The 24,840-nt window shown below is 40.7% G+C and overlaps 1 protein-coding gene across 2 annotated transcripts in view; it reads left to right on the forward strand.

Annotated features, from left to right (window-relative positions):
* The first annotated feature begins 1,842 nt into the window (after positions 1 to 1,842).
* The window catches only part of BTC (betacellulin), a 41,514-nt gene continuing 18,516 nt past the window's right edge, over positions 1,843 to 24,840 (forward strand). For both annotated transcript variants that reach the window (XM_082611442.1, XM_082611443.1), the window contains exon 1: positions 1,843 to 2,198. In XM_082611442.1, the coding sequence (XP_082467568.1) occupies positions 2,135 to 2,198 (64 nt within the window). In that variant the 5' untranslated portion in view covers positions 1,843 to 2,134. The remainder of the gene's footprint in view (positions 2,199 to 24,840) is intronic.

The following is a 24,840-nucleotide window of genomic DNA, read 5'->3' on the forward strand; positions in this document are numbered from 1 at the left end:
ACACACCTCAGTTACACAAATGAGGCCTCATGAAAGTCAATTCTTGCCTCCTACTCTTCCAAAGTTAGTGGTTGGAACCCAGATTGGCTTTCCCCCCTTAGTGAATGAATTGAGAGTGAGAAAAAAGGAGGAGGAAGAGAAAGGGAGAGAAAGAAGGAAGGAACGCAGGCAGTAAGGAGGGTAGGAAGAAAGGAAAGAGAACGTTGCTTGATTGATCTTGAAGAGATTGAACCTTCGGTACCAGGAAATTTGGAAGACATATTCTCTGGAGTACTTATTTTACTTCTGGCAGTAAATAAAGCCCTTAGGGAAGGTTATTAATTTATCTGGCTTATTTAATATATTCAAGTACCCTATTTCATACTCCAGTGGCCTGAAACAGTTAATTTACCCTTTGAATGGCATGAATGGTGAACATTTACACCAAGTCTTGGCACTTTACAATATTCGACAAACATCTGGTATTTTTTGCTTAGGTTTGCTTTATTTTTTATTAATATTTATGGAGAAGGAAAATAAAATAGTAATGTTCTGTTGAAGATACCAGGACAGTTAGTTGTTGGCTAGGGTGCCGTCTCAGAGTGAAAGATGCCTTCACCTAGGGCCCTGATCCCGGGGGAAGGAGACAATATCAGAAAGGAAAAGGGAAGGAGGGAGATGGAAAGGAGGGAGATGATGTCAAATCCCCTTGGCTTCGTGTGCTCTTGCCCTTTTTATCTGGGGTGCAGTAACCGTCTATCTCACAACCTTGAATTCTCTAAACCTCATGTCTGTCTTCTCATAGATGCTTTATGAGCTGCCATGTGGGTGCTAGAATGGGATTCTGGAAATTACCAACTGATTTTTATTCCTCTGGATATATTGGTTGCCTGGCGCGCTAAAATAATGTGAATTGGTTTTGAAATGAAATGTCACTTGTCCAAAAAAAACACATAATAATTTGTTTAACTTAAACAATGGGGAGGAAGGGGAAGACATCTGAACTGCATTTCTTATGTAAATGAATGTTTATTGGACTTTCGGATGCTATAGAAATACAACTTCTGTACTGAGGAGGCATGATTACACGTATTGATCATGCAAGAGGACTATAGATCAGTACGAAAACTGCTGTACCCTTTAGTTATTTTGGAGACAAACATATTAATCGTGTAAGGTAAAATTGGATGCTGCTTTCTGTCTTTGAAAGCTGTGCGGATGCCTTTGTGTTCCAGGAAATGCTTGGTGCAGAACCATCAGATTCCACGTCTCCTCAAAGAAGAGGTGTGTTGAGGTAGAGATAGTGCTTGGCAAGCCCCAGGCAAAAAGCATTCTCCTTATTCTTATAGATCCAACAGAATTGATGAATTAAATAAATAAATGAAAAATACAATGGATAGATGAGTAAATGGAGAAATAAAAAATATAAGTGACATCCTTAAAGTAGCTCTTGGTGAGCCCACACTCCCAGATATTCAACAAATTACTCATGGAAAAGAGAAGCTTGGAAATTGTCAAATGCCTGAGGTTAACCACAGTGAGTGTTGGCTCTGGTCCCTCCAGGACACCAGCAATTGGCTGAAATAAGGGGAGCTGGAATTTCAGAGCAGTCCGGGTCTGCCGTTCTCGCTCAGTGGGCTCGGGGAGGGAGTTTAGAGCCGGCTTGCTCCACGGCGGCCCGCAGGCCCCGCACCTCGGGGCCCTGCACGTGCTCCCTCTCCGCTCCCTCCCCACCTCCTCGACTCCCCAAGGGGAGGGAAATGAACCTTCAGGTGCGACCCAGCAGGGGGCGTGGGTGAGCTGACCCGAGGGCAGCCCGCCAGTGTCCCGTTGTGTGGGTGTGGGGTAACTTGGGTGGGAACGGCGTGGAGGCCACCACGACGAAGTCCTGCGCCTCGTCGATGGGGTGTGTGCAGAAAGAGCGCGGATAAATAGGAGGCTCCCTCTTCCCGGCGACACTCGCGTAGCCGGTCGGCTGCCCGCCCGGGGTGTTCGCCCGCCCGGTAGCCGGGTGCCAGCCTGGGGAGTAGTTTTGCTTCCTGCTAGCTCCGGGATTCGTTTCCAGTCACCCCGTCGGGCGCCCGTGGCCCGGGAAGGGGGCTCAGGAGGAGGCGGGAGACTCGTCTCGGGGCTGCTCGGCCCGGCAGCGGGGTTGATGGCCCGGGCCGCCCCGGGCAGCGGCGCCAGCTCCCTGCCACTGCTCCTGGCCCTCGCCCTGGGTAAGTGGCCGAAGTGGGCGCTGGAGACCCAGGAGGAAAGTCTAGGGTGGAGTCGCAGGGAGGGCGAGACTTCCGCGCTGGCATTTGGACCCGAGGGGGTCCCTGGGGTTGGCAGGGGCAGCTCGAAGAACTTGGACGACTGGGGTAGCACGAGGTTAAGGATCCGGCACCTGGGCACCTGGGGCTGCACCTGTTGCGGCGGCCCTGGGCGCAGGGGGCGGTCCGAGGGCGGAAGGGATCCCGTGGGCGGGCGCAGAGAGGAGGGCCGGGGCGCCGGTGCCCTTGGGCGTTGCAGAGCTGTGCCCGGGAGCGAGGAGGTGTGGCAGGTGGAGGACTTTGGGAAATCCACCAAAGCGGGAGCCTGGGAGACTAGACCGAAAAGACATTCCCTGGGAAGAAGAGGAAAGGGAACTCCTTGGCTTGAGATGCAGGCCGCCGGGAGTGCGGAGCAGGGTGGAGAGCAGTTTGCCTGGGCACCCTGGGCTCGTGCTAGAGAGAGGAAGGGGACGACCCCGGAGAGACGAGAGCTGAGGAAGGCCCGAAAATGAATGATTCCACCCCTTTCTTACCGGCGAAGTTGGGAGGTGCAGGAGGAGGGAGAAAAGATTCAACTTTTGAGAACTGGATCTCCTGTTCCTGATAGGGAAACAAAAGGAAAGGGAGATGACATATTTTACTGAGGGCACTATTGATGAAACACATAGCTGCTTTACTTGGAGTATATTATTTCCTGTTTTAAGGAGAAGTTGCAGAGAGAAAACTTTTCTTCACTTCGATGGTGAAACTTGGGTGGTTAGGTTAAGGACTACTGGGTGTGGTCGGTCACCTGGTGTGAGGGGAGAGTGGCCAGTGGGAGAAGTGGTAGGGTGCCTGGCCCTCCTGGAGGCTCTCCTCACCTCCTTGGGAGTCAGTGCTGGCAGAGAGAGAGCTGGAACTTCGGATGCTGGGGCAAGTTTATACTGATGGAAGCAGGGTTCCCCTCACCCTCTAGTATGGGAAGGTAGCAGGTAGATACTTAAGTGGGAAAATCCTACTACTGCAAGGCATCCCCTCTGCATCATGGTCATTTGTGCGGGGTGCAGGCAGAGGGAAGGGAAACTGGCAATATTTTGTAGTCCTAGCTGGGATGAAGGGTAGGGACATCTGGGCTTGGGGCATCAATGTGGGAGGAGGGGCGTCTCCACAGCTGAAGTGTCTATGTGATGAGGACACTACCTTCCAGCCTGGAAAGGGCCAGGCTTTCTCTTATGGAGGAAAAGAGGTGAGATCTAAATGGAAACCTCCATTTGGCTGTGACCTTGGAATAAGAGAGGTGCCTTAGGGCTTCCCTGGTGGCGCAATGGTTGAGTCTGCCTGCCGATGCAGGGGACACGGGTTCGTGCCCCGGTCCGGGAGGATCCCACATGCCGCGGAGCGGCTGGGCCCGTGAGCCATGGCCGCTGAGCCTGCGTGTCTGGAGCCTGTGCTCTGCAACGAGAGAGGCCACAACAGTGAGAGGCCCGCGTACCGCAATAAAGAAAAAAAAAAAAAAAAGAGAGGTGCCTTAAAAGTGTCACGACCTTGGCCAGAAGTGGATCAGACTTAGATCTTGGTTAGAGAGAAAGGACTGATTTACAAACCCTGCAGAGGAAGAGGTCAGAAACAATTTAGTGATGGAGTGATGTGGAGCCTGATGAAGGGCAATGGGCCTGAGAGTTAGGCCTAGAGACAGTACTATGCTTTTGCCAGCATCACTTGGATGAAGCTGGCATTCTCTTCCTCCATTTTATCTGGTCTGTCCTACTGTCAAAGTGTTTGCTGAAAATCTGCTACACTCAGCAAGATGCTAGAGTATATGGGCATGGGGGTGGGAGGAGGGCTCAGGAGAGTCCTAAGACATGATTCTTGCCCTAAAAAATGTTATGTTGAAGCTGGGAATGCAGGACTAACAGATATGAAACAATAGGAGAAAAAGTCATGAAACCGGTGAAAGGAGAGCTCAACAGGGAGGGATGGAGCAGTGGGGAGATTGCATGGAGGACCTGAGTGGATTTGAAATAGGATTTGAAATATCAGTAGTAGGGGAGAGAGGGGGATGAAAGGCGGTAAAAGCATTTAGTAAAGGGTTGATGATGGGAATGAGATTAATTTCCTGGAGAGACAGGAAGTCAGCCTGCCAGAAAGTAGAACTGATGAGAGGCAGACAAATTATGAAGAGCCAAAAAAGCCAGATTAAAATATTTTGATATAAATCAATAAACAGTTAATCACACACCATCATAGGCCTTGAATACAGAGTGATATAATACAAACAATGATCTAAGGAGATAAACCTGGCAGTGGGGTGCAGTGTGGGAGGAGGGGAGAGGGCCAGAGGACCTGATTGTCTCAGGTATAATCCAGGCACAAGCTAATACAGGACAAGATTAGGGTGATGGGCCAGCAGAAGTGTTATGGTAGAAATGACTATTGCAGGTTGATGGACATTCTTCCCTATTTACTATCACACGTTACTTTATTTTTTTCTCAAAACTTGTCAAAAGGAAGAAATGAAGAAACGAAACAGAATTCTAATCCAGTGCTGTTGTAACTCAGGGTAACCTAAGTGGGCAACTGCCTCGTTGACTGTTTGGTTTAGGGAATTGAATTCAGTCTCTAGACCCCCTAAGAGGCTCGACTCCTTGCAAAATCCCAAAGGATGTAATTTGTTGACATCAGTGTTTCCATTAATTGGTCCTATTTAACTTTTAAGTCTTATTCCTAATTTAAGTCACATGTTATCTTATTTACTTCTTGAAAAGAACGTGAGCAATGGCTGTGTGATGTTCTAGGTGCGCACATGCGCGCGTGTGTATGTGTGTGTATGTATGTCACAATGAAAGTGTCTTGAGAGCGGGTACTGAGCAGACGTGAGACCTGGTTCCAGCTTCTGCCATTCCGTGACTTGAGATGTCTGTAAGTTACAATTTTCTGAGCATTGTTTTTCTCATTTATAAAATAAACGAGTTGCTTTAGATGAGACTAAGGTGCTTACCAACTTGACATTCTGCTCATTTTTTTTTTTTTTTTTTGCGGTACGCGGGCCTCTCACTGTTGTGGCCTCTCCCGTTGCGGAGCACAGGCTCCGGACGTGCAGGCTCAGCGGCCATGGCTCACGGGCCCAGCCGCTCCACGGCTTGTGGGATCCTCCCGGACCAGGGCACGAACCTGTGTGCCCTGCAGCGGCAGGCGAACTCTCAACCACTGCACCACCAGGGAAGCCCTCTGCTGATTTTTAATGAACATTTCTACTGGGAATTTAAGAGAAAATTTTTTTACAATAATATTTAACTTCCATTTACTTGTAATGGGTCTTTGTTTCCTGTAAACTTTACCTTAACAAAGAGAACCATGGATGCTTGCTTCTTTGATAAATATGGTAAAGGGGCAATAACTTTGTTTAAAGTTTTTTTTTTAATCTTGAAGAAATTGGACTCCCTATTTATTCTGTTTTTAAATTTCTCCCTCTCATCCAATTGCTATAACAAACTAAAGCTAAAATCACAACTAGTGAAAAAGGGAAAAAAAGTTTCTTTTTAAAAAAAATGAGTGAGTTTTAAGGTCAAAAACATGTTCCCCTCCTTATTAAAATCTAAACCATTAATATATGTAAGTTGGTTCTTTAAGTTCTTCTTGAGAATATGAATGTATTCATGATGTTTCAAGTTGTAAAGCAAGTAGGCAGCAGCAGGTAAAATTCTCATTGTACAAAGGAAGTAGCTGAAGCCCCACACAGTGAAGATTTTAGAATGTGCCTTTTCAGATATGCTTTTGGGCTTAGAAGAACATTGGGAGATTTTTTCCTCTTCAAAAATCCCAGGTTTCGCAGGCCACACTTGCATATTAACAAGTGTTACAAATCAAATTTTGCTATTGCTCCATTCTCAGTTGTGTGGAAATTCCCAAACAATTCTGGAAGAAAGATCCCAATAGTGCAGACAAGCTTTGTAGTGGCCACTGAAGGTGGCCCTGCTGATGCTTGGCCTGCAAATATCTGTGCTGAGGTCAAAGGTGCCCAGGACAGAGAGTCCATGTGTCTGTCTACACTCCTGGCACTGCCCCATCTCTGTTGAGACTGCTCACCCCAGTACCCTCTGCTCCTGAAATCCGTGGAGAGCCCAGTGGGAAAGCCTCATCTTGTTTTTTTCTCACCCTCTAATAGTAATCAACTCATGAATGTCACTAGGAGGCATGAATGTCACTAGGAGGCTGAGGGGACAGTCAGAGAAACAGCACCAAGCTGTTGCGTGAGTCACTCTTCTAATCCATGAACCATGCTTGTCAACTTCTCCACTAGAATTAGTGTCTTCCCAGGAGGGTCCAAATAAGCCAGAATCTGGGCTGCATGCAGTTTAGGCTTAAGTCACGATCCCTATACACTTTTAAAACTGCAGACAAACCCCTGGATTCACAAAGAATCCATATTCCAGTTGGTCAAGAGTCCCCCAAAGTAAAATTTAAGAGGAAAGTCATCTGATTAAAATGGCTATGCTTTGTACTGCTAATGACTGCAGTTTGCCCAGCCATATCTGTGTCTTAAAAGAGGAATCTTGGTAGCCCAAATGAATCTATAATTGCTAGATTTTAAAGAAATGAGGAGATTTTTTAGATGGTTGGAGAGAGATTGGGTATTTAATCTTAATTTACATCAGTTAGGTAGTAACATACTTTGATTATCAGCAAGATCAAGTCAAATAGCGAAGAAGTACTTTTATTCATTCTTTACATTTTTTGAGGCTATGTAGTATATTATTTACCTGACCTGGAGATCAGAAGCACTGATTCTGAAACAGTGACAAAATGTATAACAATGTTTGTGTTCAGCCTTCTTATTTCAAAGTGTCTCAGTTGGTTGTATAACAGGATGAGTTACTAATGTAGCATTTATCTCTTTGCAACACCATGGATTTACTCATTCCATTAGCCTTATGTTTGAGATGTTGAGATGTATAAAGAGTTCCTGGCACATAGTGGGAGCTGAAAACATATTAGTTAATTGAATGAGTGAATACAAGTGGCTGTTTGTGACAATGCCCAGGCATTAAAGGAACAGCAGGTTCAGTAAAGAAAACAGTTCTATTTCTTGTTGGCAAAACATGACCACTACTCAGAGATGATGTAGAAGGACGTGTTTCTTCATCTCTTCTTACTTGGGACTTGCTTCCCGTCTTGATAGAGATCCTTTCACAGATGGACTTTTGTTTGGCAAGTAGTAAGTCTACTTCTGTTTCTCATGTTCGGTAATGCTACCTATCTCTCATATATTTGGTTCAAGGGCAGATCTCATCAGTCAAAATATAGGTTTTTCAAATAGGTGTTTCAAGTGGGGAGGGAAAAGCATTGGACTCAGGCCATTCTCCAATGGTTCCTTAAAAAATGCCCTTTGAATTCTGTGAGGTGTGAGGTGATTTGCACTCTTATTTGATTAGAATTTCTTCTAATGCACATGTGTTTCATTAGCTGGGAGTAACCAAGTTGTTATGTTCACGGGTTTCTGCTTAGTATTAAATATATAAAAAACCTTTGGTGGCGCCTGTAGAAGTTGAGATAGATTTGCTGTGGAGGCTGGATGTGGTCTGACTTAGTGTTGAGGACTTCTCTGACTAAGGTTATGTCTAAATATTTCATAGCTATCAATTGTCTGGATTCCTTGATGGTTAGATCTAAGTACTGTAAGCCACACAGTCCAGGCCTGTCCAGAGCAGGAGAGGAAGGCTTACCTCTGCCCCTAGTGCAGAAAGCCCACTAATAAGGACAGGAAATTGTCATCAGAGCTGAATGAGGCCATTTTAGGAGACCCAGACTCGATTTGTTCACTACCACCTTCCTGCTGAGTTTCTGACACTTGACTGGTCCAGTCTCATAGGGTGACTGACACAAGGTTACTATGTATTCAGATATCTGTTTAACCTTGGGTATGGAATCTCACCATAATAACTCTTTACATTCTGGGAACCTTCACAATTGAAAGAGTATTTTGATCTTTACACCAAAAATAATAGCAGAGCAGTTATGTAGTATGCATGCTGGGCATTATTCTAGGAGTGTAATAACTTGTTTCCCCCATATAACTATCCACTGAACACACAAGCTAGACATAATGGATTATTCCCATTTGTAGACAAGGATATGAGGCAAAGAGGCATTAAGTAACTTGTCTAAGGTTCTGGCTTTATGAGCCTGAACAACGAGGATGAAGTGACAGTGCCTGGATCATAGTAGATAAATATTTGTTGCTGAATGGGGGAGACAGTGGGTGATAGGACACTAAGGTATAGTACAATGACATATCACTGTATTTAAGAGGAGCCCAGTTCTCCTGACTTATTTTAAAAGCATTTAAGTTCATTCTAGCAGTCTCCTACCATCTTTGCTTTCTCTGCTGCCTACCCATACATCTGTGGCACCCCAGGCTCTGGCTATACCTCATGTTCTTGGACTCTTGGCTCTTCATCCCAGCCAGGAAACCTGCCTACACATATCCCAGGCCCAGGCCATCCCAGCTGGTAGTGAACACTTGGAATTGGTCAGACCGGGTGTTTTCCTTTGGTCTGTGCCTAGAATCACTTTGGCCATCCTACTCTGACCCTATCCTTAAATGAGCCTGAACCTGTGGGTGCCTCCTGCACTTTCCTGGACTGCTTGCAACACTATGACACTTAGGGCACACTCCTTAAGGCAAATGGAGAGAGGTGACCTTGCTTTACATTCCCCCTGATTGGACCTGTAGGCCTATTCCTGAGGAGTAAAAAGAGCATATCCTGCATCAACGTGATGTTGTAGTCAAGAGTGTAGACTCTGAGTCAGACCATCTAGGCATGACTCCCCTGTTGCTGCGATTTACCAACTCCTTAATCTTGGACAAATCTCTTAAACCCTGTTGGCCTCAGTTTCTTCATCTGTAAAAGCTGACAGCAATAGAACCAAGACTATTATGTGGACTAAGTGAGTTACTACATAAAGCACTTACACTGTTCCTGGAACATAGTTAAGTTCTGGATTAACATGAGCTGTTATAATGGATAATTGGAAAGTACAGAAGAAATCATTAATTTAAAAAAATTTGGATTTTTAAATTCTGGGTACTTCTGAAATGTAATCAGGGTCTACCAACTGGTGGAAAAACTTTCCCTTGCCTTTATTTCTCAAATTCCAGCTCCCACTAGTTATGAAATAGGCAATAGATAAAAATTCTCAAGAGTTCTTTTTTGGCTGGCTTTGATAGGAAGGAACAAATGTAAGAAATGACACTGCAAAAGCAAAGTGCTTATCTGTTTCTAAAAAAAAAGTCTATAGATTCTTCTTCAACTGCCAATTTTGATCCTAGTTTTATGCAGTGAAAAGCTTTCCAGCACTTTCCTGGCATTGATACCAAAACCCAACATCTTAAGGTGAATCAGATAAAAAACGAGCCTTCACTAGCAGAGAAAAATGAAATATTTACAAGATAATTTTAATACTTTTAATCTCATCAAAATGAGGCTGTCTCATTTATTGGGGTTATACAAATAATTGCCTTAACTAAAAAGAAATAAACTGTCATTTTGGAAGAATGAATGATGATGCAATGTCAAAATTCATTTCTAAATGTCAGACAAATGGAAAATAAACAAGTTGTTTTAGAAAAGTTGTCTAATGACAAAATAGTTTTTTTTTACATTTTAAGGAGCAGACAGCCATGCATAAATATTCAGTTTTTCCATAATAATTGTCTTGTAACATTGAGAAAGTTACTTAATCTCCCTGTGCTGTATTTTCTTATGTATAGAATGATAATAATCATAATAGTACCTAACATCTAGGGACACAGGAGTGTTTTGAGGATAAAATGGGATAATGCAGGAAAAGATTTTAGTAGAATAGTTGGCTAGAAAATGCTCAATATTTATCAATATTCTTAACTTTGTGAATATGTAGATAACTTTTAAAGTATTTCATAGGTATGTCTAAAAAGGAGAAATAGAATCATTGTGTTCATTTAAGCCTGCTGGAGTGTTTGTACTTTGATCAAAGGAAATTGCCGTAATATTCACCACTGGAAGCAAGCAAAGGAAAAAAAAAAAAAAAAAAAAAGAAATCTGCCCCCATCATAACCATGCTTTCAACAGTTCTTTAAACAGTTCCATTAGAATGTAAGTACCACGATGGCAGAGATTTTTGTCTGATTTGTTCACAGCTATATTCTCAGTGCCTAGAGGATTATTGTACATAGTAGGTGCTCAATATATATTTGTTCAAAGAATAATTCTGAATGCACACAGCCCAGGAAGTTCTCCTAGACCCGTAGCTTCTCATAGCGCGTCGCAAAGATCTTGACGTAAACCTTGTAATTTCAGCATGTGTGCGTGCACATGCTTTCCTAGCTGCCACAATCAGAAACTAGAACTGTTTTCCAGCATCTGTTTATATTCCATCTTTAATGTCTTCGAATTTGCTAACAATGACTTATTTTAGACAGTTCCTCACTGAGATGGCGGCTATACCTCCTATTCCGGAGTAGGCTGACCTGATAGAATGAGATTTGCTCATGACATTGAGGAACCATTGACTACCACCGTCAGCAAAACAGCAACTTATCCAGAAGCAAGAATTTATCCCGAACCACTGTTGCATAGTGTTGGGTCAGCTGTTGGGAAGTACAGTCTTTATATCTAAAACATGTAATAATGAGGAAGACATAGCTAAGTATTTGTACTATTTTAAAGTGTGTCTAATACTATTATAAAGTGTGTCTAATACTGTGTTTAGCATTAAGGAGAGCTGTCCAAGTTGCTGTCTTTCCAAAAAGAGTTTGTATTATACTGGGTATAAATGTTCATCAGAAATGAAACATCGTATAGTAAGTAGTTCAATACTTAACAGAGTTTAAATTACCTAGTACAGACTAAACATCTCAAAGAAGGAGAATTTATTATTGGCTGAAGTGATTGTGAAAAAAAATATCACCAAGGAAACAGGGAATTGAGTTAGTTTTTCCACGATGGTGGTAGAGGGAAAAAATGGGAGAAAAATAAGAAGGTGGATAAATTAATTACTTTTTTTTGGTGAAGCAGAGAGTGGGAAGACTCAAAGCATAGAACAAAGAGTTGATTTTGTGTGGTATTGAGGGAAATATTGACTGGATAAGGACTTGTTTTTCAGAATGAGGACATTAGGCAGTATTCTGAATTTTTAAATTTTTTTTTTTTTTTTTTTGCTGATGAGTGTCCTGGTTGTCATGCCTTCGGCTCTTTGGTCCTGAAGGTTTTGCTGGAGAAAGCAACTCATCCCTGGCCACCAACACCCCTACCCAACAGGCAGCATAACCTACACCCTCCCCCAGGATCCTGAATTCTTAATGCAGTGACATCTTTGCAGGATTTCCTAGGAATTGGAGCTAGGAGGTTTTGTAATTTACATAAATTTATGCTTTTAATTATATGTCAAAACGTTATTTTAAAATATTATATGGTCTTCTACCTGAAGAGCCTTTTTTAATTCTGTGGAAGCGTCTAGACTCCATTTTTACTGGAGGCCCTATAGCTTGGTGAAGAGCTAAGTACAGATCAGAGGCCGACTTGAGTGGTTTGCTTCAAAGTTCCTAACCATGTACTGCTAGGTTTTCTAAGGCTGGAGGTGGCTCATAACCAGGGGGTAGCCCCACACCCATCTTAGAGCAGCAGTGTCACCTGGAGAAAGAGACTTATCCAAGAGGACAGATTCAGGGAACTGGCTCATGACCACATAACACTTAGAGAGAGAGGAAACTAAATGGGAATGAACTTTATTCTTCTCACAGAAGATCTCACTTTATTCTATGACAGCTCCATTCTCTACCATTAAGGGCATCATTTTGTCCCTAACTCATGTTAGAAGGACTCCTTCTTGGGAGTGCAATAATAATGGATAATGGGCAGCTACTGTGATATTTTCAATAGGGGAATTATACAGGGAGTGCAGTGGTGTTAAGATTGGTTTTACCTAGCCCAGAAAGCCTGGACCAGGCAATGGAGAGAAAGGAGTAAATTCAATAAATATTTCTAAGCAACAATTTATATGACATAATGACTTGTCTAAGTAACAAAAAAAGTATTAAAGCTGTTTCCAACACTGTTAACCTGGGAGAGAACAAAAATTTATGGTGCCATATGTGAAAGAGAACTTCCTTTTTCTGGTAGGGATGTGAACTGCTTTTGAGACATTCAAAAGTCTTATGAGCATTTGGAAATATGGGTGTTGACTTCAAATTAGAGTAGTGGACCCCAGGTCTGATTCTTCTTCCAAGAAAAGCAAAAAGTACAGATTATTAGGCCTCTCCCCAGACCTACTAAAGTCTGGTTGACATGTCCCTATGAATCTAAATTTTTAAAGACTTTTCAGGAGAAGAAACACATTTTCCTTATGGAATAACTGCAAATAATAGAGGTGGATACTCCCCCCTCTAAGAGGTGGAGCTTAATTCCTTGACCTTGTTGAGTGTAGGCTGGATTTGGTGACTTGCTTCCAGAGAATAGAGTATGAAAAGGAAAAAAAAAATAATAACCTTACAGTGCAAAAATCTGGTGAACACTACCTTAACCAAGTGGTCAGGGTAAATGTCATCAAAGATGCCAAATTCCTAAGAGTTTTGACACATAAAAAGGACATTAATAAAAAATCGATGAAGTCAGAATGTAGTCTTGAGTTTAATCAATAGTAATCTACCAATGCTGGTTCTTAATTTTGATAAATGTACCACAGTAGTGAAAGATGATAATATTAGAGGAAATGAAAGTGGGTGAGGGGTGTATAGGAATGCTGTGTACTTTGCAACTTTTCTGTAAATCTAAAATTATTACAAAATAAAAAAAATTATTACACAAAAGGCTCTACAGGAAATTTTAATAGCCAGCCAGTTTGGACAATCATCTGGTTAGAAAATAGGGTTGAAAATATAAATGAATCATTTAGCTGATTATAATTTCAGGCTCTAGCACAGTGCCTAGCACACAGTAAACCCTCAGTACATATTTGTTCCAACACTAAGTCTATGGGTATTTTGTGAGATCAAATGGCATTATAAAAAAGAAGACCAAGGCAACATCATAGATAGAAAGTAGAATGGTGGTTGCCAGGGATTGGGGGAGCAGGAAATGGGGAGTTAGTGGGTATAGAGTTTCAGTTTTGTGAGATAAAAAGAATTCTGGAGATCAGGTGGTTATGGTTGTACAACAATATAAATGTACTTAATATCATTGAACGGTATATTTAAAAATGATTAAGATAGTAAGTTTTATGTTGTATATATTTTACCACAATAAAAATGATCAGAAGAAAAAGAGGACTGAAAGTAGAGTGTTGATGGCACCCATATATGGTGTAGGAGTCAGAAAAGTAACTGGCAGAGTTAAGTGAAAAGGGAAGGATAAGTCAAGAAGCCAAGAGGAGGGTGAGTTTTAGATGGAAGATTTCGGAAGATCAACCATATCAAATACTGCAGAGATGGACGAGGCTGAGGCTCAGGAGGAGGTCACTGGTGAGTGAGCTCTGCGGAAATCATTGATGCTCTGGAAAGACAGGAGATTGATGGGGAAGCCAAAGACACACACACACGCATACACACACACACACACAACTGAAAGGATAGAAGGATAGAGGTCAGGGTGGTGGGTAGAAAGAGAAAGTTTTGGTTATGAGAGTTAATTTCAAATAGTTGAAAAGTTGACCCAACAAAGGTTTCCTCTCTGTAGTTCAGAGTATACAACTTGGATTAATGAACTAACATTCCTGGAAGACAGCTCTCACGTTAATTTAGGAAATTTTCTCCCAAGTAGAGCTCTGAAAAAATGGAATCAGTTGCCTTGGGATGTGGTAATCTTCCCATGCCTGGCATGTCTGTGGTCTGGATTGCATTCATGGGAAGCTGTGTAAAGGTGATTCCTAGGTGAGGTAGGAGTTGGCCCAAATGACCACCAAAGATTCTTATGACTCCATGAATTATAGATGCGACTATAATGTTACTTCACTTTGGGGGTACTTTGGAGGTTGGTACTGTCAGCTGACTTCTCTGGTACTGTCAGCAAGGAGAAGACGCAGGACAGATGGAGACCTGGGGAGCTAATGGTAAAGAATTTTGAAAAAGAAAATCACTTGAGTGACTTCACTCCCACCCGGCCCAAACTGCATTCCACCATGTCTTTTCCTGAATAGAAATATCAAGGTTAACATCACCAATAATGCCATGTAGATATCATGTACCCCTCATATGATGTGATGAGAGGACATCTTGGGACATAGTATCAATCCCTTGCCTCAGGCTCAGTTTTTGCCTTAAAGACGCTGCACTCTTTATATTTTACCATCTATTAAGATAATAATTATGACCTGGGATCCTGTTGTGATGGGGAAAAACCCTAGCATAACTATAATTGATAAGTTATATTGACAAAAGTTTCAAATGTTATTATTTCAGGAGACAAATTTCTAACATTGCAAATTTCTAACATCTTATGATAGGAAACTTCTGTGAGAAGATTCTCTACTTGTTTTTAGATAAATGATAATTATCCTGTCATAGAGGGTAAGAAGAACAAAATGTGATGTATATGCCAGGTGAAACGATACACTTTCCATTTGCCTTCGCAGAAGGGTAGCAAAAGAAATGCACCCCGTTCTTTCTTAACGATTTCTACCCAACAGCATTCACCACTATTAAATACTTCTTTATTTCTGGATTAGTCAGCTGCTTTATTCAGGATGTGGTGAACAGACATTGAAGTTTCAACTGGAAACACGGTGTGACTATTTCTTAATGAGTCATTTTCATAGGTCACACAAGAAAATCAATTGAATTATTTCACAGTCACACCACACACATCAAGAAGGTCCTTGTTTCTAGATACTTCTCTGTATAATTCTTCACTCCAGCTGGACATCTTTACTCATTGTCCCCCAAAACACACTCAGCTCATTTCTACGTCATTGCCTTCGGTCCAGTTTAGTTTCCAACTTCTTTTGTGAAAGTTTTCCCTATAATTTCTTCAGCTTAACATTGCCTCTTTTTGGAATTCTATTAGAATTTATTTTCTTTATACCTGGCAATTATACTGTCTGATATTGACTGATGGATTGATGATGTTTCTGGCCTCTGCAAATGGTTTGATCAATAAAGATAATAATGGGTTAAAGTTAAGTTGGCTTGAGTTATCCTAACTCATTTTAAGGGCTTAAATTCTGGGGCTTTTTCAGGTTGGGAGAGCATCTACTCTGACACCCTATGCTCTTTTCTTTACCATTATTAAAGTTTGATGACTGTTTCCTCATGGGTCAGAGGCTGTATTATCACTGGATCCAGAAGCCAACTCCACTATTCCTCCTCACTTTGCACTCAGATAATCCTCCTTGATAACAAATTGTTCTTTTTCCATGGTTCCTTTTGCCTCCTCTCTATGAACTATTATGGAAATTCAGTGATCCCAGAGCTTTTCATATAAAGCGCTACAATGTCTGACTGTCTGGTCCGGCCTTATCATAAAGGGATAGAATTCAAAACGTCAAGTTTTGACAACCGATGATTTCTAAGAAACTAGCTCTAGGTTGCTATAGGGTTCCCATTCAATTTAGTCATTGTCACAGATTTAATAACGGTCATGGCAAAAATAAAATGGTTGATTTACTGGCAAAGGCATTATCGTGGTGTTGACAACTTTCAGATATATGAGTTAGTTTATGTATGACAGGTTGTTAAATTACTTCCCTCTCTGGGCTTTAAAAATATAAGAGTGTGAAGTTCTTTTATGAGTTAAAAAATGTTATCCATCATTCTAAGCCCTTCTTAAACACCAAGATATTGTTTCTACCATTTGGAATAGAATTTTTTTTTTTTTGGAGGAAGAAGGAGGTCATATTCTATTCTCCTGATTTTGAATGGACATAAACTATTTGTGAAGACTCTCTTATTTTTTCTCTACCCTTGTCTTGGCCTCCCCTCCTGGTTCTGAAAATCTGGAAGCCTGTCTTTCAGTTTTATAGAATAGGCAGCCCTCCAGGTGGTGTGATTTGAGAGACCTTAGAAAAATCCCTCTTTGTCCTGGAACAAGACTCCCCCAAGGTGTCCTGATGCCCCAAATCCTCACTGTACTGGGACACAAAATCGTGCACTTCTTAAGGGCCTTTCAACTACCTCACTTGTCCCTTGATCAGCTCTCCACTCATACCAGCTTGCCCATCTTTTGGGACTTCAAGGCCATGTCCCAGGGCATGTGTTCTGGCTTCTCACTCACCAAGGGACCAGAGATTGGGGGAGGCAGCACCCAGTGGGGAAAATTTTGTCCAAAAGAAAATGGGTGATGGAAGTGATTGGGGTATAGAAATTCCTCCTTCATTCTTTCTTCTGTGAGCTACTTCAAGACACAGTTCCTTTCTGAACCTTTTACATGGCCCTTTGATGAGTGAATGTGTCACTCATTTCGGTGTCTTCGTGGCTCACTCTGGAGCTGCACCCAGCAGGATGGGTACATACATTGCATTGCTTTGCCTCCTTCTCTGCTTGCTTCCCTTTTTCTCATTCTCATGGCCCAGAGCTTGTACCTCCCCAATAAAGTGATAACCCCTTAATCTGTGTCTCAGGCTCTGCTTTCCAGAAGACCCAGGTTGAGGCACTTGATTCTAGAGTATTTCTGTTGAGTTAAACAATTTCTCTCCTTGCAAGTCTGCTTTGAAAGTAAATACATTTAGAAAGGGAAATCTATGAAGAAATTATGTTCTATTAGGGGAAATGTTAAAGCAGTAGGAGGATACTGGTTTATAGGAGGGGAAAAGACAACAACAAAAAAAGACAGAAAAGGAGTTAAAAAAAGATGAAGGAGAACATCAATGTCAAACTTAATCTATTTCATACTTCTTTACTCAGCCACCCTTAAGCTCAATGTTAAACAGCATTTCCACCCCTTAATATATTTTTTCAACTCCATTTTAGACATGTCCTCTTTTTGGACATAGAAAATACTTTTTGCGTATAGTATGCATACTCAAGATTCTGTTTTTCTTTTTGACAATAAAGATACATTGGGAAATTCCCCAGATGCTTATAGTTTTTGCTCCTAACGTTGATTTAAATTTTAAAATTTTGTTAACTTTATTTTTCAGAAATTAAAATTAGATTTCTAATCAAATATAATCCATGTGACTGTTAAATAGTATCATCTAAGATCTGACTTTATCTGTTATATTTGTATCACTGAATCACTTAACTAACCAACTGAATCAGTAACTCCCATCTGACATAAACAGCATGCTGAGTACTGGCAGAACTGTGCTGAAAATACAAAGAACCATACATGCAGAAGATGACATATTAATCAGTTGAGGTGCATTAATGTCAAATATCTTTTTAAAAACACTGGAAAAAAGCAGCATGTGGAAAGACAGATTTTCCTCATTGAACACATATGTATAAGTGCACTATAGAAGTATAATATGTATGTGTATTTATCTTTTGTAGTTTGTTTCATAAGCATATTTTATACACAAGTCAAATCATATCATAAATGTAGAAATTTGTCAATATTCATTAATGAGAGTTGAGAATCTATATTTTACTGAGTAATGAGAATTCTTTTTTACTTCTGTTCTCTTAGAGCTGCTATTTTATTGAGTGCCTATCTTGTGCCAGGCATTACTGGGGTTAATAATTCATAATTTACTTTTTGCACTTTCTTTAAACAGATAGTTAAATCGTTACCATGTAAGTTATATATTATGGGCCTCAGTTTACAGATGGGGACCCTGAAGTTCAATGCTGAATAACTTAATCTTATCACAAAGCTGGTGATTAAAAGGTACATTCAGGATTCAAGTACAGCTCCATTTGACTTCAAATATCTTTTTCCTATTAATCTGTACTGCTTCCCTCTAATATAAATGAAATATCAGAGATCTGACTGTGAAATAGTCTTCTAATTTCTGCTTATATTCATAAATTGACACATTCTCTGTTGATTTACAGTTGAATTGTCTAATGGGACATGGAGTGTGGTTTGATTCCTAAAATAAGATTGATGTGATGTCATAGGAAATCACTGGATTTAGTAAACACAAGTAGAAGTTAGGGTATCTAAGAAGATATCCTAAGTTATCAGAATATAATGTATGGACATTTTGTGATAATGTTATGTTTATTTAAAAATATGAAATGTACTTGGCTCTAAAAATGGAAAGTGCAGCTCAGAGATGAGACAAATACAACGTATATGACTGTTTAGGTTGGTCACATTTGATCTTTTTAAGTAGTTGACCCAGCTGGTGTATGACTTACCTCAGCGTTAGCAGTAACTTTGAGAGAGTGGGTCATGCTCCTTGTCAAGCTGTGTCTCTTTGAATGCTTGTATTGTTCCCAATGACTTCATTCTCCATGATGGCTGATGGGGATAATACTTTTAATACATTCTGTAATTTTTAATTTGAGAATCTCAAAGTGCATAAAAGTAAATGGAGCTTTGACTCACTAAAGTAGAATTGGGTTTCTTTTCCTTTTTGTCTTTAATTTTATGAGTGGAGTTGGTATTTAAAAACCAACCCCAGAGAATATGGGGACATGTGTATGCATATGGCTGATTCGCTTTGTGGTGCAACAGAAACTAACACAGTATTGTGAAGCAATTTTACTCCAATACAGGTCTATTAAAAAAATAGTAATATATAAAAAAATAAAATAAAATAAAATGTTCCACTAAAAAATAAAATAAAAACCAACCCCAGAAATAGGAACTCAATATCCAGTCACTTAGCAAATGCAGCTAATCTAACATTATTTTGTTTTTATTGCTTGAATGCATCTGAGAATTCTGCAGGTCATGTGCAGCAGGGAGGCATGGATAATAGGTGGAATGAAAGAATAAGAAAACAAAGAGATTGTGAAATATTTGGATGACAGGTAAAATTTAACACAATAACATTTAAAATGGACAAGTACAAAATCATTTCTCAGGTTAAAATTAAAATGAAACAAAACAGAGCAAAAACAAAAAGAACAAAAAAGCCATCAATACACTGCTTTCCGACAGTATAAGTGCTTTAAGAGCTTCTTTTTATTCTAAGCAGAATAAAACCCCTGTATTTAATGGAATAGTTAAAAAGGTCTGATATGTTATGGAGCTGCATTATCAGGAATATGGTGCCCACAATGTGAGAGCTGAGAGACCCACTCTATTCTGTCTTTGCCAAACCATGTAAAATGGCACTGTATTTAAACCTTGTTTTTAAGGAGGATGTCAAGGCTTATGAGAGGTCTTGATGATGTCAGGTAAAATATGGTTGGAGGAACCAGCATGTTTAGCCTGAGGAAGAGAAATCCTTTCAGGAAGACTTGATCTCTGACTTCAAATATACGAGGATCAGTCACAAGAAAGAGAGATTAGATTTATTCTAGGTGATTCCAATGAGCAGAGTAAAATTATGGGAAGGCAAAAACTAGTTCAACATAAAGAAGCATTTATAGAGCTTTAGAAATAGGTGCTTAATTTTTTTTGAATGAATGATTGTGAGTGAAAGAATGGATGAATGGTCTCATTGAAATGTGATGCATTAGAAGGGAGTGAAGTCTCTGTGCTGAAATTTTAAAGGTGAGCTCTCCCAGGGGATGTTTTTAGGGGAGCTGAGGGTTGGTAGGAGATTTGAATACCTCTAAGGTTCTTAGTAATTCTGAAATTTAATATAATTTGTGACTCTTTTGAATGAAGATCTTATGTTTTCCATATCTAAGATTGGAGAGAATTGCAATGGTTCTCAACCAATGTAATTTCTCCCCCAAGGAAGCATTTGACAATGTCTAGGGACAGTTTTGATTGTGACATCTCAGTGGTAGGTGGAGGAAGGGAGGGGGATGCTACTGGCATTTTGTGGGTAAAAGCCTGGGATGCTGCTAGTCATAGTACAATGCACAGCATCCCACAGCAAAGAATTATCCAGTCCAAATGCCAGTAATGTGGAAGTTGAGAAACACATTAGATGTTTCCCACTCATTTTAACCAGAACTTGGATTTCCTTGAGCAATGAGGTCAGATGTATTGAATATAAACTACATTTAAGCTCTTATTTTCCAAAGACTTTCCATTCACTCAAAATAGAGTTATACTTGCCAGAATTACTAACTTTGACTGCAAAGAACTTCATCGCAATTGCAGAAGTGGCCCTGCCTTTTGGGCTAAATTTTCCAACGTCTCTGCTCTGTCGTTAATTCATCCTTTGCCTCTCTCCTGTACCTTTGACATCTTCCTGTCAATGATCTTTCATAATAAAACAAAAGCAAAATAACTCTCTTTTTTTCTGTACATATTGACTAATCTTAACCCCCCTCCCTTTCTCAGTTCAACATCTGTGAAGAGTAATCTCCAATTATTTGCACAGCTTTCATGCCATTACTATTTCTTTAGCAAGATATTGCTAGTGCTTTTTGGTTGTCAAATCTACTGCATATATTTCAGTTCTTATCTTTAATTCTCCATCAGTTTTTATACAGTTGACCAAATACTTCTAGAAAACCTCTCTTCTTAGTTGTGTGGCTCTTCTTGATCCCTTGAGGACTCTTCTCTTTCTGCCCCTCTATTATATTGATTTTTTCAGTATTCTATCCATAATCAGCTTTCTCTTTTCACATGGCTCTTTCTAACAGATCAATATGTGTGGCATTAAATACCAGTTTATTTCTCATAACTCCTAAATGTAGAACCCGTAGCTATGACTTCACTCCACAGCTCCAGATCTAATATCCATTTACTGTCTCTAAATGAGACACAGTCATCTCAAATTCAGAGTGTCTAAAACTGAATATTTTTCCATGCCTGTCTTAGTCAGTTTGGGCTGCTATAATAAAATAACATAGACTGGGTGGCTTGTAAACAACAAACATTTATTTTTCACAGTTCTGGAGGCTGATAAGTTCCAGATGAAGGCTCTAGTAGATTCAATGTCTGGTGAGAGCCTGCTTCCTGGTTCATAGACAGCCGTCTTTCTGCTGTGTCCTCACATGGCAGAAGGGGCAAGGGAGCTCTGTGAGGTGTCTTCCGGATGCGCAGGCCCAGCGGCCATGGCTTACGGGCCCAGCCGCTCCACGGCATGTGGGACCTTCTCGGACCGGGGCACGAACCCGTGTCCTCTGCATCGGCAGGCGGACTCTCAACCACTGTGCCATCAGGGAAGCCCAAGTGAGGTGTCTTTTACAAGGGTTCTGATCCCATACACGAGGTCTCCACCCTCACAACCTAATCACCTCCCAAAGGCCCATCACATCCCATTAGGGATTAGGTTTCAACAAGAAATTCAGTCTACACTAATCCTCAACTTGTTTGTCTTCTTGTATACCTTATATTTGTGATTGGTACCACAACCCAGACATTCACTCTAGTTACAAACTCCGGAGTCATCCTAGACTCCCTTTCCCTTATCTCCCACTCTAGCCCATTAGTCACCAAGTCTTTTTTGTGTGTGTGTTTCACTTTGTGAATATCTCTCGCATTCACTTCTTCTTCTCCATACAGATTGGTGTGTCACCACCTCATTTAGGTATGTCTGAAATCACCTGTATTTGTATTAAAGCAAACTTTTCAAACTGAAAGAAAAGAAGATGATCATGTTGCTTCTCACTTAAACTTTTCAATGACCCCATTTTAGCGACATAACAGAACTCAAAGTAACTAACATGGCTCTTAAGGCCATTTGTGACCTACCAGCCCTCCAGTCTCCTCTTCCATCACAAGCCCCAATCACCCTCTAAGCAAACTAGACAAGTTATTCATACCATGTCTTTTTATAAGTTGTCCCTTTTATTTAGAATGCCCTGGTTCATTACAATTTTATTTATCCTTTTCTTAAAAATTAATTCTGTTTTTAATAAAGTAATAAATATACACAAATTTTAAAAAATCAAATAGTACTAAAAAGTTTATAATGATGAATAGCAGATCTTTGTACCTGCCTTTCTGCCTCTTCACCTCCCTAGAATCAACCACTTTTGACTCCTTCAGGTGCCTCTTCTGTGTTTATCTCTGTATTGCTAAACAGTATGCTTATAATGCTATTTCTTGACTTGCCAAGTTTAGACTTTTACCTATTGAGATTCTCTTCTAATTCTAGTATAGTTACTATAGGGGTGATACTCAAAACACTTAATAACTAGCACAGCACAGATTATGAGTAATCACAACAACTTTCCCCACCTGGTCTGTGTTGGCTAATTACTGGTCCTGATTTCATGACACATTTTGTTAAATTATCAGTATTTACATTATTATTACCATATAAATATTGTCCACTGCTGAAACAAATAATGTACTATAATTATGTCATAGTACATTATAACATAGTTACTTACTTGCTTACACAATTTTCATTTTCTAGAAGTTATTAATTGATGTTTTAAAAAATCATTTATTACTCATTAAAAACTCACCATAATTCCCACCTTCTCAGTGAGTCTTTGCTGCCAGGCAGAGTTATTCTCCGCTCTGTGTTATTCCTGTATTACCTCTTCTGTACTCATCACACTATACCTTATAGATCTGTGTGTCTATCTTCCTTGCCAGAATGTGAGCTCCTTGAGGTTAGTGATAATATGTTATCTTTGAACCTTCAGTGTTGTGCACCAGTGCCAAACACAAAATGTTTAATACATATCTGTTGAATTATGGATGGAACAGGAGTGGCCTTTGTCTCTGAAGCAGCCTTCAATATTGGATGGATGGTTTTGTGAGCATTTCTCTGATTTCTGAGTCACTCCATACAGATCACTCACTCAAATGCCTGTCAGGGTCTATGCAGTTAAAATAAATGAATGCAGCAAGCCTGATGGGGTCTGTGGCATTTAAAGTAGTCACGTGCTACTAGGCTCTAGCCAGCTGTTGCCATGAAGGTGTTTCAGATCTGTGTTGCCAGACCTTCTGCTTTTTTTTTTTTTTTTTTTTTTTTTTGCGGTACGCGGGCCTCTCACTGTTGTGGCCTCTCCTGTTGCGGAGCACAGGCTCCAGACGCGCAGGCTTAGCGGCCATGGCTCATGGGCCCAGCCGCTCCGCGACATGTGGGATCTTCCCCAACCAGGACACGAACCCGTGTCCCCTGCATCGTCAGGCAGACTCTCAACCACTGCACCACCAGGGAAGCCCAAGACCTTCTGCTTTTTAAATAGAAGCAGGAAAATCCAGGCTTGATATGAACTGTCATGATTCAATTTTTTAAAAAATATGCAGACTAAGTAAATGGTTCTTCAGGCTCAAGCTCGATTTGGTTCATGAGCACCAGCTGATGAAGATTATTAGGTAGGTGTAGGAGGGACTGTGGACCCTGTCCCAGAGCCTTGAGCTTGGCGTCTGGTTGGCCTGAGAATGTCTCTACCTCAAGGGGTCCTCCACAGGGGCTCTACCCAGTGGAATTCCTTTGCCAGCTGATGCCAGCATGTGGAGTGAGCCTTAGCAGAAGAGAGCCTGGGCTCAGCCTGCCAGAATGTTCGGAGGGCCGGGCAGGGTTTCAATGGAATCAGAACTTCCTCTGTTAGGTGGAAATAAAGAATGATGTGTTAAATCATAAGTGATAGTGGGAAGGAGCAGAAGAAGACTAAAAATTGTATACTATGTGCCAAGCCCTGTGTGTGCCTTTTCTTATGTTACTCAACTTAGTTTTTACAATAGCCCTGAGGCAGAGATATTGTCATCTTCAGTTTGCAGATGTTGAATCTCTATGAGATTTAGTTTATTTTTCAATTTCCATCATCAGAACAGATCAACTGCAGAATTAATGCCTCTTGAATCTGCCCACGAAGAAAGCCCATGTATGGGATTTTAAAAATGATTTAAACCTTTTTTTTTTTTTTTTTTTTTTGCGGCATGCGGGCCTCTCACTGTTGTGGCCTCTCCCGCTGCGGAGCACAGGCTCCGGACGTGCAGGCTCAGCGGCCATGGCTCATGGGCCCAGCCGCTCCGCGACATGTGGGATCTTCCCGGACCAGGGCACGAACCCGTGTCCCCTGCATCGGCAGGCGGACTCTCAACCACTGCGCCACCAGGGAAGCCCTAAACCTGTTTTTATAGTAAAAAAGAAGATGGTTAAAATTTTCCACTAGAAATTGATTGTTTAGTTTGTTTATAGATTGACCTAAGATTGGTCAATCTTTCAACATTTGTTGAATATCCATTGTATTCTGTGTTAGATTCCAGGATTACCAAACTGATTAATATACAATTCCTGTGCTTGAGAAGTCATAAACGATTGTTTCTGTTTTGTTCTAAGTGTGAAAGGAGGGGGCCAGGTATTGGGATAAAAGATAGGAAAAATCTGGAAATTTGGTTGTCAAATTGTTGTTTTTTAAATTTTAAGCTATTCCTTTTTTCTTGTTGCAATAAACAGAATATTCAGGTAGAAAACTAAGAAAGTGCAAATAAAGAAAATTAAGGAAAAAGTCTTCTTCTAACCATTGTGGGCAACTCTCTACCTACTTACTTACCCAACTTTTTTGACTATTTATCTGTATGGATATTTTTATACTTATCACAAACAGACAGAAACACTCAGATCTCACTAGATCACTATTCTGTAGCCTGCTTCTCTTACTGAGGAATATTTGGAAATGTTTGAAAATCATTTTCTGTGGCTGAATAGCAGTTTATTGCATGGAAGTATT

This window comes from Mesoplodon mirus (assembly GCF_964341445.2).
Source record: "Mesoplodon mirus genome assembly, chromosome: 2".
In the NCBI taxonomy this organism is placed as follows: Eukaryota; Metazoa; Chordata; class Mammalia; order Artiodactyla; family Ziphiidae; genus Mesoplodon; species Mesoplodon mirus.